Here is a 17,362-nt window from a genome sequence, read left to right on the forward strand (position 1 = left end):
GGCGCATTTGGTGTTGGGGTCAGGTATCGGACGGGCGCACTGCACAAAAGGGTGCGATCCCGCGCACCGAGTACAGCACGTCTTGAAGGAGTCTGTCGCGTAAGATCGTGGCCGTATTGAGCACAAAATCAGCACAGGGGAACATGCAGGTCCTCGTGGGCCTAGACTGACGTCCAGCCCGCGACGTCCAGCCGCACCAGGCCCCTGGACGCCAGGAAGCACTGCACATCGTCGAGGGCTCGCTGGAGGGCCTGCCTTTCAGAGGCGATGTGCCTCCGAGAGGCCCGGACCCAGAGGGCGACGTCGTACGCATACACGGAGCAGTAGACCCTATAGCAAAGACCCTGCTGGATGGCAGACGGGAGGCCGGCCATGACCAGGTTGAAGAGGAAGGGGCTGAGAACTGCTCGATGGTGGAGTGGGGCAGGCTGTCGAAGGCTGCCTGGACATCCAGGAGGATCAAGAGGGCGACGTCCCCTTACTGCTTGGCCTCCTCCAGGCAGGAGACCACGTCAGCGATGGAATCTGCCGTGCAGCAGTGCCTGCGGAAGCCCGTCTGTCACTCAGAGAGGAAGCCACAGGCGCTGGCCATCCGGGAGAGGCGTTGAAGGGCCACGAACTCCATGGATTTGCAGGCCATCGAGGTCAGCGAGACAGGCCGGTAGGAGGAAAGAGCCCTGGGGGGTTTCCTCGCCTTCCGGATCGGGACCACGGTGGCCGTGGACCAGCTCTCTGGCAAGATCCCGCTGTCCCAGATGCTGTTGAAGGCGTCCAGGAGGCGGGCCTGCTCATGGGCGTCCAGGTTTCGAAGCATCTGCAAAGTGAGCCCATCTGCCCCATGAGCGCTCTTCCGCTTAGAGCGGTGGAGGGCTCGGTGGAGCTCGTGGAGGGTGATGGGCGCATCATCATACAAAGCTGCGAAAGAACTGGATAGGTCAGCCGGAAGAGGGGGTCCGGGAGAGGGATGGCCAGGGGGACACATTGCAAGGATGGGACCTGCGAGGCTCGCCACAGAGAAGTGGTCAGCCAGCTGCTCGGCCAGGGCCTCGTAGGTGTTGGTGGCTGTTGCTATGAAGGGGGGAGGTGGTCTGAGGAGGAGAGCGACGAGGAGACCAATAGCGACATTGCGGTGGCCAAGCGGGAAGCACGAATCCCCCACCGTCTCTGTTCCCTCTTCCTCCACATTCGAGAGAGGAGGGCCTGCCCACCACGACTCAGCTGCCAGTGGCGACATGGTGCCCTCTATCGGGAAGAGGCTAGCTCCTTCGCAGGAACCCCATCGAGCCCTCCTCCGGCCTGCTGCTGATGCTGCTGCTGGGGCGACGGCGTCCGGAGGAAAACAGGGCGCGACCTCGCCAAATCCCCCATCACCTCCCACGAGCTCCACCGAGCCTTCCACCGCTCTAAGAGGAAGAGCGCTCCTGGGGCAGATGGGCTCACTTTGCAGATGCTGCGAAACCTGGACGCCCATGAGCAGGCCCGCCTCCTGGACGCCATCAACAGCATCTGGGACAGCGGGATCTTGCCAGAGAGCTGGTCCACGGCCATCGTGGTCCCGATCCGGAAGGCGAGGGAACCCCCCAGGGCTCTTTTCTCCTACCGGCCTGTCTCGCTGACCTCGGTGGCCTGCAAATCCATGGAATTCGTGGCCCTTCAACGCCTCTCCTGGATGGCCAGCGCCTGTGGCTTCCTCTCTGAGTGACAGACGGGCTCCCGCAGGCACTGCTGCACGGCAGCTTCCATCGCTGACGTGGTCTCCTGCCAGGAAGAGGCCAAGCAGCAAGGGGACGTCGCCCTCTTGATCCTCCTGGATGTCCAGGCAGCCTTCGACGGCCTGCCCCACTCCACCATCGAGCAGGCCCTGGACGAACTCGGAGTAATCGGGCGGTTGCGTCAATTCGTAACCGCATTTCTTTCCAACCGCTCCATGCAGGTTCGAGTTGGGGGCACCGTGAGCTCTCCGCGGCCCATCACCACCGGGGTCCCTCAGGGCTCAGTTCTCAGCCCCTTCCTCTTCAACCTGGTCATGGCCGGCCTCCCGTCCGCCATCCAGCAGGGTCTTTGCCACAGGGTCTTCTGCTCCGTGTATGCGTAAGACGTCGCCCTCTGGGTCCGGGCCTCTGGGAGGCACATCGCCTCTGCCAGGCAGGCCCTCCAGCGAGCCCTCGTCGAGGTGCAGTGCTTCCTGGCGTCCAGGGGCCTGGTGCTCTCTGCCACCAAGTCAGAGGCACTCTTCGTCCATCAGCGGGGTGCACGGGCCACGTCGCGAATCCGTACCTTCCGTATTGACGGCACCGACCTTCCCTGGAGGCAGAAAGTGAGATACCTTGGTCTCACCATCGACCATCGCCTCACTTGTATCCTAGCGGACAAGCCCCACCTGCTCCACCTGGACCACGTAGGCCGAGCAGCCGAACGCCTCCTGGCACGCGGGAACAGCTGTTCCTCTACCTGGGCCATCCGCCTGTTTGAGGCAGCTGGGACATCAGCGGTGCTCTATGCCCTTCCTCTGGTGACTCTAAGGACCACCCGGCTTCGCCGCCTCGAGACATCTCGACGGAAATGGATCTGCCGTCTCCTGGGAGTTCCACAGAGCTCCCAGGTCGCAGTCACCCTAGCCGAGGAGGGGGTGCTCCCATTAAATCTCCTACTCTTACAGAGAGGCCTCACACACACGGACCGGCTCCACCATGTTCCTGACGGCAGAGCCCTCCGTGCACGCCTCTCCGGACGCCCCCACTCCAGGATGGGCATGCTCTCCGCTGCCTACATGGAGTCCTTGGGCCCTCCTGCCAGCCATCCTGCCCTCCCTCCACCACCTACGCTTCCTCCCCTGCAGGTCTCCCTGGACTTCGGAAGCACGTCGAAGCGCCACACACCAGCTGCGGCCCTCAATCAATCCGCTGCTGCCTTCCTGGATGAGATTAAGGGGTCCACCCTTCTCTTCACCGATAGCTCGGTGCTACCAGCCACAGGACAGGGGGCAGCGGCACTCGTGGCTCCGCAGCTGAACGCGACAAGGACGTGCAGGCTGCCCTTCCCAGGCAGTTCCTTTGCGGCTGAGCTGGCCGGACTCCACCTGGCAGCGGACCTGATTGCGACCATTCCACATGGTCCAGTCGTGGTCCTCTGTGACTCCCTGCCAGCCCTCCAGCTGCTGCCCAGGCCTCTTGACAACGTGGCAACTACCTCCCTGCTAAGTGCCCGCCTGCAGACCCTGGAGGCTGCTGGCCACCAGATTTCCCTGCATTGGGTGCCGGACCACTCCGGCATTGAAGGCAACGACCTGGCCGACGCTCTGGCCAAGTCTGCCCACACCGATGGGTCCCCGGTATCCTTTGCAGTGACTCAACATGACTTTGCCCGCCCCCTCATCACGCAGATGGTACGGGCACTTCACCCCGACAGAAGGATTGCGGCCTACAAGCCCTTCCGCCAGCTCTCGGACCAGCTGCCCGGGCGGGACCGAGCCCTCCCCCTGCGCCTCCGCATCGGTTGCACGTGGACGCCCTCCAGGTTGTACACGTGTGGCAGGGCCCACTCTCCTGCCTGCCCCTCCTGTGGGGACATAGGGTTGCTCGGCCGCCTCCTGCTGGCGTGCCCGACCCATAATTAAAAATTTTTTAAATTTTACTAAAACTTTCACAGCCCCTTTCTTGTTTTCATTAATGCTTGCTTCCAATTTGTCTAGAAAGGAATTTACTGCCAGCGAAAGGTGGCGAGAACTACAACGCTCGCCAGACTCGTCAGACAGCATGCACAGGTTGTTCAAAATTTCCAACAAGGAGCTTACTTTGCAAACCTAGTCTGGTACAACAGCGCTACCAAGATTCTTGATCGCGGATCCTTGGTCGCAGGCTGAGACTTAGAGTTTTTCGAACACTGTCAATGACGCCTTCAACCAAGGTTCACGCTCGTTGGTGATGTTCAAAAACATCGTACACTTTTCTTTATGAATCACAGTCCCCTGCACTGACACTGAGGCCAATTGCAGGTTAGCCTTTAGTTCTTCGAGTGACGAAAATTGGTATCTATCCTGCTCCGCTTCATATGGCGCCAGTGATCCTTTGACCGCACGGGCGAGTTGGGAAGCTTCTAATCGGCTCCTCTTAGCATCAGGTGCTTCTCTCTTGCTGTTGTCTGGTGCTGAAAGATACGAAGAGCAGTTGGGAAATACGGTAGACACCGATCCACGGCGCAACCGCGGTACTGGCAATCGAACTGTAAGAACATTTCCTGTTCTTGGATCCGTGTACGATGTAGTCTTCTCGATGCATGAAGCGTCGAAATGATTGGCGCAAACCTGCAAAAACGTATAAACGTTTCGTAAACATCTCAGAATTCACTTATTAAGATAGCCTAATGCTAGCCCGTTTGTCTATAAGCGTGTTTGTTGCAAAGAAATGTGGCCACAATCAATCTATCTGGGCTTCGGAAGTATCACAATAAACGTGCTGATTAAGTAAAAGCAACCAGGAGCACATAACAGTACCATAAACATTACTTACCTTAGTGTACGAAGTGGGCACGAACTCCTTCCTTGGAATGTTGTTGTTGTTGTAAGCCTATCAAAAGATGGCACATAATGCCATCCTTGGAATTGCGTGTAACCACTTCTTGAAAGTGTCGTCGTCTTTTGGGAAAGAAAACACTTGTATCTTCCTGCCCGTATCGTACTTGCCGGTGCACCCCGGCACACAACACGTGTTCAGCATTTTAGTATCCACTGCACATGGAACACGGAAACAAAATTTCAGAAAAATAACGACGAGAGACGACAAACACGATCACGCCGCTGCAACCAACCGGACCGCGCGGCGCAGGGAGCGCGAAAGGAAGAACAGCAGGGACTAAAATCATGTTGCCGGCGATGCGGCTTCTGCAAGTGTCAGCCTGCCGGATGTGACGTCGAAATTTTGGGCGCAGGCCTGAAAGCTGTTCAGGGGGTAATTGGTAATTCGCCACACAGCCTGATCCGATGCGCACGCCTCGCTTCTTTCCCCTTGGTGCGTTTGCGGTCACGGTTCCCCTTTCTCGAAGGTCCTATGTCTTCCCCACTCCACAGTTTTGCAATCCCGCGACATCCATGGATCTAAAGGCTTTCGTGTGAGCTATGGGACGCCGCCGCGCTTTTGTGGTGAGCAAAACGCACACTTTCGTAGATCCTTCCGCGTATTGTCACGTATTACTCCGCCGGTGGCAGAATGGCAAGCCATTTCAGAAACTCTATGCGAACCCGCCGTGCTGACTCAGTGGTTAGAGAGCTCTGCTACTGAGCCGGAGTTACTGGGTTCGAAAGCGGCATCGGCGACCACGTTTCGATGGAAGCGGAAGGCAAAGACGCCCGCATCCTGTCGATGCCTCGGAGCTCTACACTACGGCACCTTTTTCTTTCTTCTTTCGCTCCCTCCTTCCTCCCTTCCCTTGCGGCGCATTTCGGGTGTCCACCGTGTTGGGAGAGAATTACTGCCCCACTGCTACAGCTCCGGCACGCCATGACTCGGTTACCTCCACCCTCCCCCCCCTAACCCCCCTCCCTGTCCAAAAGTCACGTTCAAACCAACACGTTCCTTACCGCCGCTAAGCAGTACGTCTACGGCATCCGGAACGCACACTCCTCTCCCAGCGGCCACGCCGCGGTGGCTGAATGACTGGCGTTCGGCTGGAAATTCCAAGTGCCGACAGCGAATCCCCGCTGCGGCGGCCGCATTTCAGTGGGGTCTAAATGCAAAGATGGCCAAGGCTGTGTGATGTGGCGCGCGTTAAATAATCCGACGTGGTCTAGATTAATCCGCAGCTCGGCACTGGGGCGTCCCTCATAGCCACCGCTACCCTCCTGCCTGGCTTTGTGTAATCCTGGAGCGTTAATTACCTCCCCCTCTGTCTCGCTGCCATAAAATCACACCACTCTCTCAACCTGGACAGCAGCAGGGGCCTAGTGGTTTCAGCCTCCTCCTCACATGCGAGAGGTGCTGGCGTCGGTCGCCAGAGCACCCTGCAGGTGCCCACCGGTTTTCAAGTCGGCACAAGCTTTCTCCCGTCCTGGTGTTCGGTTTTTCAGGGGCGAAGTTTTGAGAAAAGGGCAGCCGGCTGTTCCCTGTGGCAGGTCGCACTGCGTTTCGCTCCTGTCTTTTTCGTCCTGTCCGCGTCGCTGGACCATTCTGGAAAGCTTCTTTGCTCGGAGGGGCCCTGTAAACTCTCACCTCCGTTTCCTCTCAGCTCCGGGTGACCTCTGTTTGCGAGGTTTACCACCATTTTCTAAATTTTAGCGGTTTTAGTTGCCAAGCATCCGCCTATTTAGGCCTGGCAGCTGCCGGCTCGGCCATGGCCGAGCGCGCCGCCGCAGACGAACCACAACTGGCTACCCGGGGACGGCGTTGCGCGCAGACCACGCGGTCTCCTCCGACTCCGAGAGCGACCTCATGGACAACGGCTCGGGCGATAACGTCAGCCCGGATGAACGCCTAGCGAATGTGCCGACCGAAACTCCAGTACTCACTCCCCATGGGGCTCTGATCTGTCCAAACTCAAGGACATCCCGGGCATCTCTCCGAGGCCGGCTGATCCCCGCCCTTCCTTGGACCATGTAGATCTCGACCTCAGAACGGACGCGACGGCCAGACACACCAAGGACCTGGTGCACGAGTCTGCCATGGAACCCAGACGCAATGTCTCGTCCTGGCTCCGGGCCACGCTCTTTTCCGTAACCACGGATCTCTACGCCGAGGCGGCTCTCATTTTTTCATGTGCAGTCGTGGGCAGTAAACGTGTGCGGTCCTTATGAGACCAAGTATACTCGCCCAAGAACGCGAGCTGGACATCCTGACCGCCAGGGTTGCAGAACAGTCCTCCCGGAGCACCGACGCCGAGGCGGAACTTCGCCTCCTGAGGACTATGTAAGACGCTTCACTGAGCTTTGCGGGCGCGCGCTCACAGCTGCTTATCAATAGGACGCAATGGAATCACAGCACCAGATATGACCGAGACTGGCTGGAACGTTTGCATGCGCGTGCGAACTCTCTCCCCGCGCGCCGCTTTGCGTCCTCTTTCCTTGGCGCCTCTCTTTGCTGATGATGAGGATGCATTTTAATGGCGCAAGGGCGGCTTTGGTGAAATGGCGCCACAGGGTATTTTTCGCAAGGTTTGGTGAAAGATATATATTTTCAAGCATTTTTCCGCAAAGGAGTTAAGCACCAGGCCAGCGGGAAAGCTTGTACCTTTTTATCACCGGCGGGTACCCTGTTCCATTGGGCACCCAACGTCGCCCGTCTTTAACGTGCACTGACATCGCACAGCACACGGGCGCCTTGCGAAACGCTAAAGCGCCCGTTTGCTGTGCGATGTCAGGGCACGTTAAAGATCCCCAGGTGGTCGAAGTTATTCCGGAGCCCTCCACTACGGCAACTCTTTCTTCCTTTCTTCTTTTGCTCCCTCCTTTATCCCTTCCCTTACGGGGCGGTTCAGGTGTCTGCCTATATGTGAGACAGATACCGCGCCATTTCCTTTCTCCAAAAACCAACTTTAAATTTTCTTCCTTTGCGTTTCGCCTCCATCGAAATGCAGCCGCCGCGGCCGAGTGCTGTGCGTTGTCAGTGCTCGTTTAAGATCTCAAGGTGGTCGAAATTATTCCGGAGACCTCCACTACCGCCCCTCTTTCTTCTCTTACTCCCTCCTTTATGCCTTCCCTTACTGCGCGATGCAGGTAATAATTGGTTTTTGGGGGAAAGGAAATGGCGCAGTATCTGTCTCATATATCGTTGGACACCTGAACCGCGCCGTAAGGGAAGGGATAAAGGAGGGAGTGAAAGAAGAAAGAAAGAGGGAGGTGCCGTAGTGGAGGGCTCCGGAATAATTTTGACCACCAGGGGATCTTTAACGTGCACTGACATCGCACAGCACACGGGCGCCTTAGCGTTTTTCCTCCATAAAAATGCAGCCGCCGCGGTCGGGTTTGAACCCGGGAACTCCGATGTCCGTCGAAATGTGGGACTGCACCATTTCCTTTCCCCAAAAACCAGTTTTCATTTTTTTTCCTTTGCGTTTCGCCTCGATGGAAACGTGGCCGGGGGCTGTGCGTTGTCAGAGCACGTTAAAGATCCCCAGGCGGTCGAAATTATTCCGCAGCCATCCACTACGGCTTGTCTTCTTTCGCTCCCTCCTTTATCCCTTCCCTTACAACGCGGTTCAGGTGTCCGCCGATATGTGAGACACATACTGCGATGTTTCCTTTTCCTCAAAACCATTTTAACCTAATTTAATTCCTTCCTGCTGGTCTTCTCCGACTTCCACCTACAATCCTTCCTCCCCCCTGTCTGAGAAAAGCGAGGCGGAGAGGAGGGCGTGCTGCGGATGGGACAACCGCGGCAGCGACGATCACGCGAAACCGGGGGAAGTGAGACAGCTAGCAGTCTAAAACTGTGGATGAAGCAGAGATGGTGTGTGGCGGGCTTCTCCAATTATCGTTTTTCACCAAAGTGCCCGATATTATTTCGCTGTGTCATGCGATGCATTCGGGCCGAAAGTTGCGGCAGGGAACACCACATGCCCGAAGCTTGTCGGCATTTCCTGCAGCATTCGTTACATGACCCGATTGCCATGAAAGACAGGTTAATTTTTGTTTTATTTTTTTTATTTCGCTTTGGCACAACCTTTACATTGGGTACACGTTCAGGAGATCAACAAATCAGATTGTTTCCTACTATATACAACCTATATACACTGCACCTTACGAGCAACACGATTAGCTGTCTCAGGCGCCTCGCTGCCTGGTGGTCGGCGGCCAGTGTCTCGCGGTAGTGAGCCGCCTCTTCACGTGTCCGCGATGCTCGGCCATTGCGACTTGGCCAAGGCATGTCGACGAGTTCACAACGACACGAACTAGCAGCACCTAAGTCGCGAGTAGCTGCCTTCACCTTGTCCTTCGCTGAATCTGCTGTGTGGCTCCACTGGTGGCGGGTTGAATTCCGGTGTGAGGTCAGCGACAGGCTGATGCGGCGGCATAAGATTGGCGCTCGACGAGAGCACAGGCTCGGCGATGCCATCCTCGATTTCAATTCGACAGCAGTATGCAAGGCAACCCATTTTGCCTGGGCTCGTTTGCTGTGGCGCCGTTGACAGTGAGTGGCAGATGTTGCCTTGTGCTGGTCGGGGCTTCAAGACCGCCGTCCTCTTGAAATGTGTCTACGTTCCCTTGGCGCACGGGGGTACCAACGGTAAATGACGAGTTCTACACGCAGCGACGATCGCAAGCTGTGGCATTGGAATGGAATCGCGCGTGGTGCCCCGTTTGTCGCGTGGCGTTCTTCGTCGTCGTCAGCTAAGGGAAGATGAGAGTTTTGTTCCACGATGCTTACCAACTAATCAGCCAAGTGACCGAACAGCAACCAATGATTATGCATGTTGTCATTCTTGTACACGTTTTAGTGCTGTAATCGGCATCTATTGTTTTCATTGTGTCGTAAATTGGAGACATCTGGTTTACCCGAAGCCCTTCCTATGCCGGATTCTGCCAGGCGAAGAAACAAACAATGGACTCTCGTGCGAGTGCACGAGGAGTCTGGATTGCTCACTGCGCGTGAGGCTCTTGCTGGCCTCACGCGCCCGACGGAATATAAAGGAGAAAGAAGAAGTTATGGAGAATGGGAAGGCGTGGTAATGCTGCTAGGCGCCTTAACCGTGCAGTGAAGCAAGGGATGAAAGGAGTAATAAATGGGTACGCGGGTAATTAAGCACAGGTGCCTACCACACAGTGAGGGATGGAAGCTGCTTGCAGCGGTCGCAGTGGTTCAATGGTTATCGAGTTTGACTGCATGCTGAGCAATATTTATGTCTCAGGATCAATTGCCGGCTGCGCTTAGATAGCGGCGAAACAGGTGGTCTTCCTTCTTTGCTCCCTCCTTTATTCTTTCTCTCACGGCGCGGTTGAGGTGGCCAGCGAGAGTGAGGAAGTTACTGCGTCTTTTCTTTCCGCATTACATATTCTTACAAGCTACCAGCACAAAGCGATGGCTTCCTGGCGTGTGTGGTTTGCTAACTAGATCATGAGAGTGCATATTTGCGGAAGCCGTTGCCTCCCGTTCTCTCCATCCTACTGCAAAAAGTAAAGCGTAATAGCCTGTAGACCTTATACATTTTCAGGTTTGTTTTTTCTTGAATTCAGGCGGGTAAACATTCGGCGATGTTTTTGTGCTAAAATCTGGTGCACGTCAGGTTTTTCTATAATCAGTTCGGTAATTGTGAGCTTTGCGCTTTTTTCGAAGCGATGCTGTTTCTGTACGCATGAAATTCTATATTTTTGCTTTTTTACACAAACTGTCTGTATATGGCAGGTTACACGCATAAAAAAATGTTTTCTAAATCTGTTCTACGCCCTGCCTGAGTCGTTCAGGTGTCGATATGCAGTCAAGCAGTGATTACCTTTAATGAACTGCCTCATCAGCTTGTCCACGAATGTCACAACCAGGTTCTGGCAATAACCTGGTTTGGACCACCTACGAGCGTCGAGGCACGTCTCTGCACATGCATTATCACTAAGCATTGCCTACAGCTTCGGCACGCCATGACTCAGTTACCCCCCCCCCCTTCACGCCCCACAGTCACATTCAGAATACATATACGGCATCCGAACGGTACACTCCTGTCCCAGCGGAAACGCCGCGGTTCCTGATTGACTTTGACGTTCGGCTGGAGATTCCAAGCTCGTGAGATCGAACCATGGCTTCGGCGGCCGCATTCCGATGGTGTCGAAATGCAAAAACGGCCTGCGCTGTGCGATGTGGCGCGCGTTAAATAATCTCAGGGAGTCTAACTGATCTGCAGCCCAGCACTGGGGCGTCTCTCATAGTCACTTCTACCCTCCTGCTGCCTCGCTCTGTGCCATCACAGAGCGTTAATTACCCCTGTCTCTCCGCCATCATATCCCACCACTTTCTCAACTTGGACAGCACCAGCGGCCTAGTGGTTTGAGCCTCCTCCTCACATGCGAGAGGTGCTAGCTGGGGTGGCTCGCCAGTGCAGCCGGCTGCCCACCGATTTTGCAGCCGGTATAAGCTTTCCCCCGGCCTGGTGTTCGGCTTTTCAGGGGTGAATTCTGTAAAAGGACAGCTTGCTGTTCGCTGTGGCAGGTCGCACCGCGTTTTGCTCCTGTCTCTTTCTTCGTGTGCGCGTCGCCAGACCCTGCTGGCAAACGTTTTTTGCTCCGAGGGCCCCTGTAAACTGTCAGAAACTCTCCGCTAGACCTCCCTTTCGGATGTCCACCACCGCTTTTCAAATTTCAGCTGGTTTTGTTCCCAGGCAGCCGCCTGTTTAGGCCTGGCAGCTGCCGGCTTGGCCATGGCAGAGCGCTTTGTCGCAGATGAACCGCAACCGACTAGCCGGCTGTCAGCGTTGCGCGCGGACCATGTGGTCTCATCCGACTTCGAGAGCGACCTCACGGACAACGGCTCGGGCGATACCATCTTCCCGGATGAGTGCCTGGAGCCCGTGCCGCCCCTAACTTCGGTACTCGCTCCCCATGGGGGCACGACCTGTCCATCCTTACGGATATTCCGGGCCTCTCTTCAAGGCCTGTTGATCCCCGTCCCTCATTGTACCCTGAGATCTCGACCACGGGACGAACGCGACGGCCAGACAGGCCAGGGACCTGGTGCACGAGACCGTCATGGACCCCAAACACAAGATCTTGTCCGGGCTCCGGGCCACGCTCTTTTCTATAACTGTGGACGCTGCCCACATTTTTTGCACTCGTGGACTGGTAGCATGTCCGGTTATTATCAGACCAAGACAGCGAGCTGAACCTCCTGGCCGTCAGTGTTGCAGAATTGTCCTCCCAGAGCACCGAGGCCGACGCGGAACTTCACCTCCTGTGGGCCACGTAAAATGCTTCCCGAAGCTTCGCGGCCGCCTTTCGGGGAGCTCTCGGCTTTCTACTACCTATTTTCGCTGGTCCCGGCTGCCCAGTCTCTACCCCAGGCCTTTCAGAGCGTCCCGTACCTGAGGTCTCCCCTCCGGCCGAACTGCCCCATCAGATGTTTTTATTTAGGGCAACCGGCAACATGGGCTACGAAGTTGCGGCGTTGATAAAGTCGAACATCGTGTCCGAGGGCATCGGAGCCCTCACCCTCCGACCCATTCGTCGCGCCCTGGTGGTCGCCTCCAGGGACACTGTAGACCACGACCGGCTGCGGGCTGCCATCTGCCACAACGAGGCCAACCAGACTTCCCTCAACGTCAGGAAACCTCAAAAGAGCAACCCACACGTCCCGCTTTCCAGGGTCGACTCAGGCGTCCGTCCCGAGGACCTGGTGGCTGCACTCAAGCGGATTAATTCCCTCACTCTTGCTTGACGCCATAACTTTGATTCTTTTACGCAGCCTTCTCCCGACTTGACGAAGTCTGTCGCGTCACCGCGGGCTGGACGTCAGTCTAGGCCCACGAGGACCTGCATACTCCCCTGTGCTCATTTTGTGCTCAATACGGCCACGATCTTACGCGACGGACTCCTTCAAGACTTGCTGTACTCGGTGCACGGGATCGCACCCTTTCGTGCAGTGCGCCCGTCCGATACCTGACCCCAACACCAAATGCGCCCCATACAAGACGGCCGGCCGCCCACCTAATCACCCCGCTGGCACTTCTCCTGCACGATCTTGCAGGATCGAATCCCGCGGACCACGCCCTTGAGACACCGTCGTTTACTTAATCTTAAATTTTAAACTTCCTGCCTTCTTTCGCTTTTTGTCTCTCGCTCCCCTTTATCTCGGTTGGGGGCCGTTCGCCCTCCTGCCCTTTCCGCTTCCACCAACGCGTTGCAGCTGCCTTTCTATTGTTTTTTTTCTCTTCCATTTCTTCCCTTTGCTGTATGATGACCATTTTAGTGCTCTTTTATCTCTTTTATTTCGACCCCATGCCACTTTACACCCTCCTCCCCTATCCACCGTTTGATTGCATTTCTTTGCGTATCTGCGCTTTTCTTCTGGCCGTTTCTTTATTGACTTTATTTCCACTTCCTAATTGCTCAATTTTATATATATAGAATACGTGATGCTGCAGACATTTTCAAAAGAGAGCTAGAAAAAATTGCCGTTATATGGCGTTTGAACTCAGGGCACGGCCTTATAGAACACAGTAGTCAGGGGAAAATTGATGCTGCAACTACGGCCGGGTGCGCTACCTCTTCACTATCAAACCCGCCGCGGGGAGTCAGTGATTATAGGGCGCTCGGCTACTGATCCGGAGTACCCGGGCTCGAAACCGACCGCGGCGGCCGCGTTTCGATGGAGGCGAAACGCAAAAGGCGCCCGTGTGCTGTGCGATGTCAGTGCACGTTACAGATCCCCAGGTGGCCGAAATAATTCCGGAGCCCTCTACTACGGCACTTCTTCCTTTCTTCTTTCACTCCCTCCTGTATTCCTTCCCTTACGGCGTGGTTCAGGTGTCCAATGATATATGAGGCAGATACTGCGCCATTTCCTTTCCTCAAAAAACCAATTATTATTATTATTATTATTAAGCGTTCAGTGTAGCCGCACTGCCCGGGTTTCAGTGGTGTTGCGAAGCCTCTGAGTAGCAAGTGTAACGGGCTCACTGGGTCAGTGACACCTCAGTCGCTCGGTGAGTAAGTAGGCGGTGGCGTTCACTTACAAATTGAGGCAGTTATGAGCCTTTCCTTTGCGCAGCACAGGAATGCTTTTGAGGGCGCATAACCGACTCCCTAGGTCAGTGGCCACCTCAATCGCGCTTTCAGGTATACGTAGCGGTAGTGTTCCACCTGCAAGAAACTGCTTTCGCGCCATATTTTGTGCTTAGCAATGCTAAACTGCCAGCCATATATTTTTTTTTTGATGCCCAACCACTCAAAATTGGCAGGCTTACAAATACAGCGAAATCAGCGACGCAGTTGAACATTGGTAGCGGGGACATCTGGCTAGCCGTCGAGGGCGGTGAATTGACGTTCGCGCAGTGAACTGAGCCTACAGTTTCCGATTTTTCTGACACTTCATATCATATAATTGTGTAGCCCGACGAAAACGGAACGGAACCTAGAATAAAGCACGCGCTGAGCGCTAATTGGGAGGTCGACTGTATCAAACACTGCTACTGTCATGCCATCATTTTAAACGCGCGTAGATGTGGCGGTTTTGCGTAAAGTTCGGGCTTGAATTTTGCCCCTACGTCGAACAGACCAGCAGCCCGTCTTCAAAGTCACTTCATATTCCGTCTCCCCTATCAAAGTCTTAGTCTCGTTTGCTTATCGAGGCACCCCAAAAGTGAGGCAGAAGAGGTGCATAGGCCATCCCGTACGTCGTATTGGTGTCCGAGAGGAAACCAACGCAGAGCGAGGCAAGCCAGGAAAGTGTTGCGGCTGTCGTGGAGAGGAAGGCAGCTCTGAAAGGAGGAAAAGCGCCGTAAGGGAGGGCTATGGGTTGATTTGGACCACCTGGTCCTTTAATGTGCGTTGACATACCATGGACGGAACACACGGCGCCTTTTGCGTTTCGCTTCCATCGAAACGCAGCCGCTGCAGCCGGCATTGAACCGGATCCTTCGGCTGTCGGAGGGTCAGGGTTCAATCCCGCCCTCTCTAATGTTTAGGTAGTCCTTTGTACATGAATTTTATTGTTTATAATGCATGTACAAAACCGTGTATCTGAAAAACTCAGTACCCGCCGCGGTGGCTCAGAGGTTAGAGCGCTCGGCTACTGATCCGGAGTTCCCGGGTTCGAACCCGACCGCGGCGGCTGCTTTTCAATGGAGGCGAAACGCAAAAGGCGCCCGTGTGCTGTGCGATATCAATGCACGTTAAAGATCTCCAGGTGGTCGAAATTATTCCGGAGCCCTCCACTACGGCACCTCTTCTTCCTTTCTTCTTTCACTCCCTCCTTTATCCCTTCCCTTACGGCGTGGTTCAGGTGTCCAACGATATATATGAGACAGATACTGCGGCATTTCCTTTCCCCAAAAACCAATTATTATTCACCTGGTGGCGGTAGTGGTTTAAAAATAATAGTAAAGAGGAAGGAAAAGTTTTTCGAAATTATTCCGGAGCCCTCCACTACGGCACCTCTTCTTCCTTTCTTCTTTCACTCCATCCTTTATCCCTTCCCTTACGGCGTGGTTCAGGTGTCCAACGATATATGAGACAGATACTGCGCCATTTCCTTTCCCCAAAAAAACCAATTATTATTCACCTGGTGGTGGTAGTGGTTTTATTAAAAATAATAATAAAAAGGAAGGAAAAGATTTTTGCTAGCCCCGGCATCTGCCATCGATACTGAAGCACCTGAGCTGGGGCAGCGGAAATAAAGGACAGCAGGCAGAATGGAGAAATGAAATGAAAGAGGTGAGGGGACAGGAATAGAGGATAGGGGGAGAAGTAATATGTTCTGCAAGAAACTGCTTTCGGATAATATTTTGTGCTTCGCAATGCTAAACTGCCAGCCATATTTTTTTTTGATGCCCAACCACTCAAAATTGGCAGGCTTACAAATACAGCGAAATCAGCGACGCAGTTGATCATTGGTAGCGGGGACATCTGGCTAGCCGTCGAGGGCGGTGAACTCACGTTCGCGCTGTGAATTGGGCCTACAGTTTCCGATTTTTCTGACACTTCATATCATATATTAAAAGCCAATTAAAGCTCAATTTTCGTTTTTTTCGCTGTTTGGGGACTCCATAGCCAACAGCCTGCCTTCCCGCCTCTGCTTCACTACTCTTTCATCGGTGCCGTTTTTTTGCCACTCCGGTTGTCTTTTTCTGCTCTGTAACGTCTTTCCCCCCCCCCCCCCCCAAACCTTCTTCGCAAATACATCGGCGCTATCAATCACGTTAGATATTGGCCGGTTTACGTCTCTTACCGGTTGGGGTTCCTTGCGCCTGAAGATCCTTATCTCAGTTCTCTAACTTTCCCCTGCCCCGCAAATGTCGCCTTTGTGTGGTCCTTTTCATGCTTCCTTTACCCCTTCCACCTCCTTTTCTTTAGCTATGCCTAATTTGAACTTCCTCCAGCTTAACCTTGACCACTCGGCGTGCGACGGCTGCCTGTTCCAGTCATTTCTTTTTCCTCCTTTTCTCTGGCGGTGGTACCTGGTTCGCAGTGTCGTCTCCGGTCTTCCTAGTGAGGTCGCGCCGCGCCTTCTCACACGCGCGCTCTGGATTTGGCGAGAGCCCCCCCCCCCCTTTTTGAAATCTTCCCTCTCTTCCTCTGTGGTCGCTGTGCTCTACACCTTCCAAACCGCTTCGTTTGTTCTCGTATTAGTTTATGCACCCCCACATGTCTTGTTCGAGCTGTCTTTGGACGAGCTCGATTAGGTGTTTCTGTTGGCAGCCGCCCGACCAGTCCTCCTTCCTGGCCGGCGACTTTAACGCCAAGCACGAGCTGTGGTGGTGGTGAAAAACTTTATAAAGTAGAGCAAGCCTTAATTGTTACATCCTAGTGATGGGATTGCTCTTGGATGCGTGTCGTGGCCGGAAGGTGGTGCTTCTCAGCGACTTCCAAAGCCCAGTCCACTAGCTGCCGTTGGGCAGCCGGGACAGAACTGGTCACCGTAGCCTCCCATCGGTCGAGGTCTGTGAGTTGCCAATCGGCTGGTGGAAGGAGCTCAGAGCAAGAATAAAGAATGTGTGCAAAATCCGCTTTCGGAGCGCCGCAGAGGGTGCATACTGGCGTGAACAGTCCCGGGTGAACCAGGGCTAAGTGGGCAGGGGAGAGGAAGGTGCGGGATTGTAGCTGTCGCCACGTCACCTGCTGCAATTTAGTGAGAGACTTGTGCGGAGGGGGATACGTTAGCCGTTGCTCACGGTAGTGTAGAGTGATCTCGAGATACGCGATCATTCGATCTCGAGAGTCTCCCCAGGCGTCGGCGGCTCCTGCTCGGCTGACGAAACCTCGAGCTAAAGAATGAGCCGCCTCGTTACCTGGGTGGCCGGCGTAGGCCGGGACCCAGAGAAGCTGAATAGGTCGGGTAGGGGCGCGAGACCGGCTTAGAAGCCGGAAAGCGGGTTCGGAGGTGCGGCCTTTCGCAAGGTTACGGACCGCGGTCTTTGAGTCGCTGAAAATGTAGGTCGCCGATGTAGTAGCGATGGCTAAGGCTACGGCTGCCTCCTCCGCTTCCACAGGAGTGGAGGCAATGACAGTGCCTGCCGTAATAGGGGTGTACGAATTGGACACTACCGCCAGGGCAAAGGCGGAAGAGGAGGTGTAAGAGGCTGCGTCGACGTAGACGCTCTCCGGCTGCGCGCCATAGTGTTTGCGTAGGGCTGCACCCCGAGCAGCGCGACGAGCCGCGTGATGCTCGGGATGCATGTTCTTGGGGAGGGGGTGAATGGTGATGAGGTCCCGTGTGCGGTGTGGGAGGGAGAAGGT

General features: G+C 55.1%; 1 protein-coding gene across 1 annotated transcript; it reads left to right on the forward strand.

The window, feature by feature from the left end:
• Positions 1-1,447: 1,447 nt before the first annotated feature.
• On the forward strand, positions 1,448-11,876 carry LOC144113008 (uncharacterized). The gene is made up of 6 exons (XM_077645872.1): positions 1,448-1,567; positions 1,706-1,876; positions 1,934-2,091; positions 2,146-3,516; positions 11,277-11,499; positions 11,757-11,876. The coding sequence occupies exons 1-6, from the start codon at positions 1,448-1,450 to the stop codon at positions 11,874-11,876; spliced, it is 2,163 nt and encodes a 720-aa protein (XP_077501998.1).
• The last annotated feature ends 5,486 nt before the right edge of the window (positions 11,877-17,362 follow it).

The sequence above is a fragment of the Amblyomma americanum genome, chromosome 1 (genome assembly GCF_052857255.1).
Source record: "Amblyomma americanum isolate KBUSLIRL-KWMA chromosome 1, ASM5285725v1, whole genome shotgun sequence".
In the NCBI taxonomy this organism is placed as follows: Eukaryota; Metazoa; Arthropoda; class Arachnida; order Ixodida; family Ixodidae; genus Amblyomma; species Amblyomma americanum.

Bases quoted from the DNA above. Each gene is read 5' to 3' on its own strand.
- LOC144113008 (XM_077645872.1), top strand. From the start codon at position 1,448: ATGCTGCGAAACCTGGACGCCCATGAGCAGGCCCGCCTCCTGGACGCC. The intron at 1,568-1,705 runs GCGAGGGAACCC...TCTGAGTGACAG, and splicing joins TCGTGGTCCCGATCCGGAAG to ACGGGCTCCCGCAGGCACTG. The intron at 11,500-11,756 runs GTACTCGCTCCC...GTGGACTGGTAG, and splicing joins CCGTGCCGCCCCTAACTTCG to CATGTCCGGTTATTATCAGA.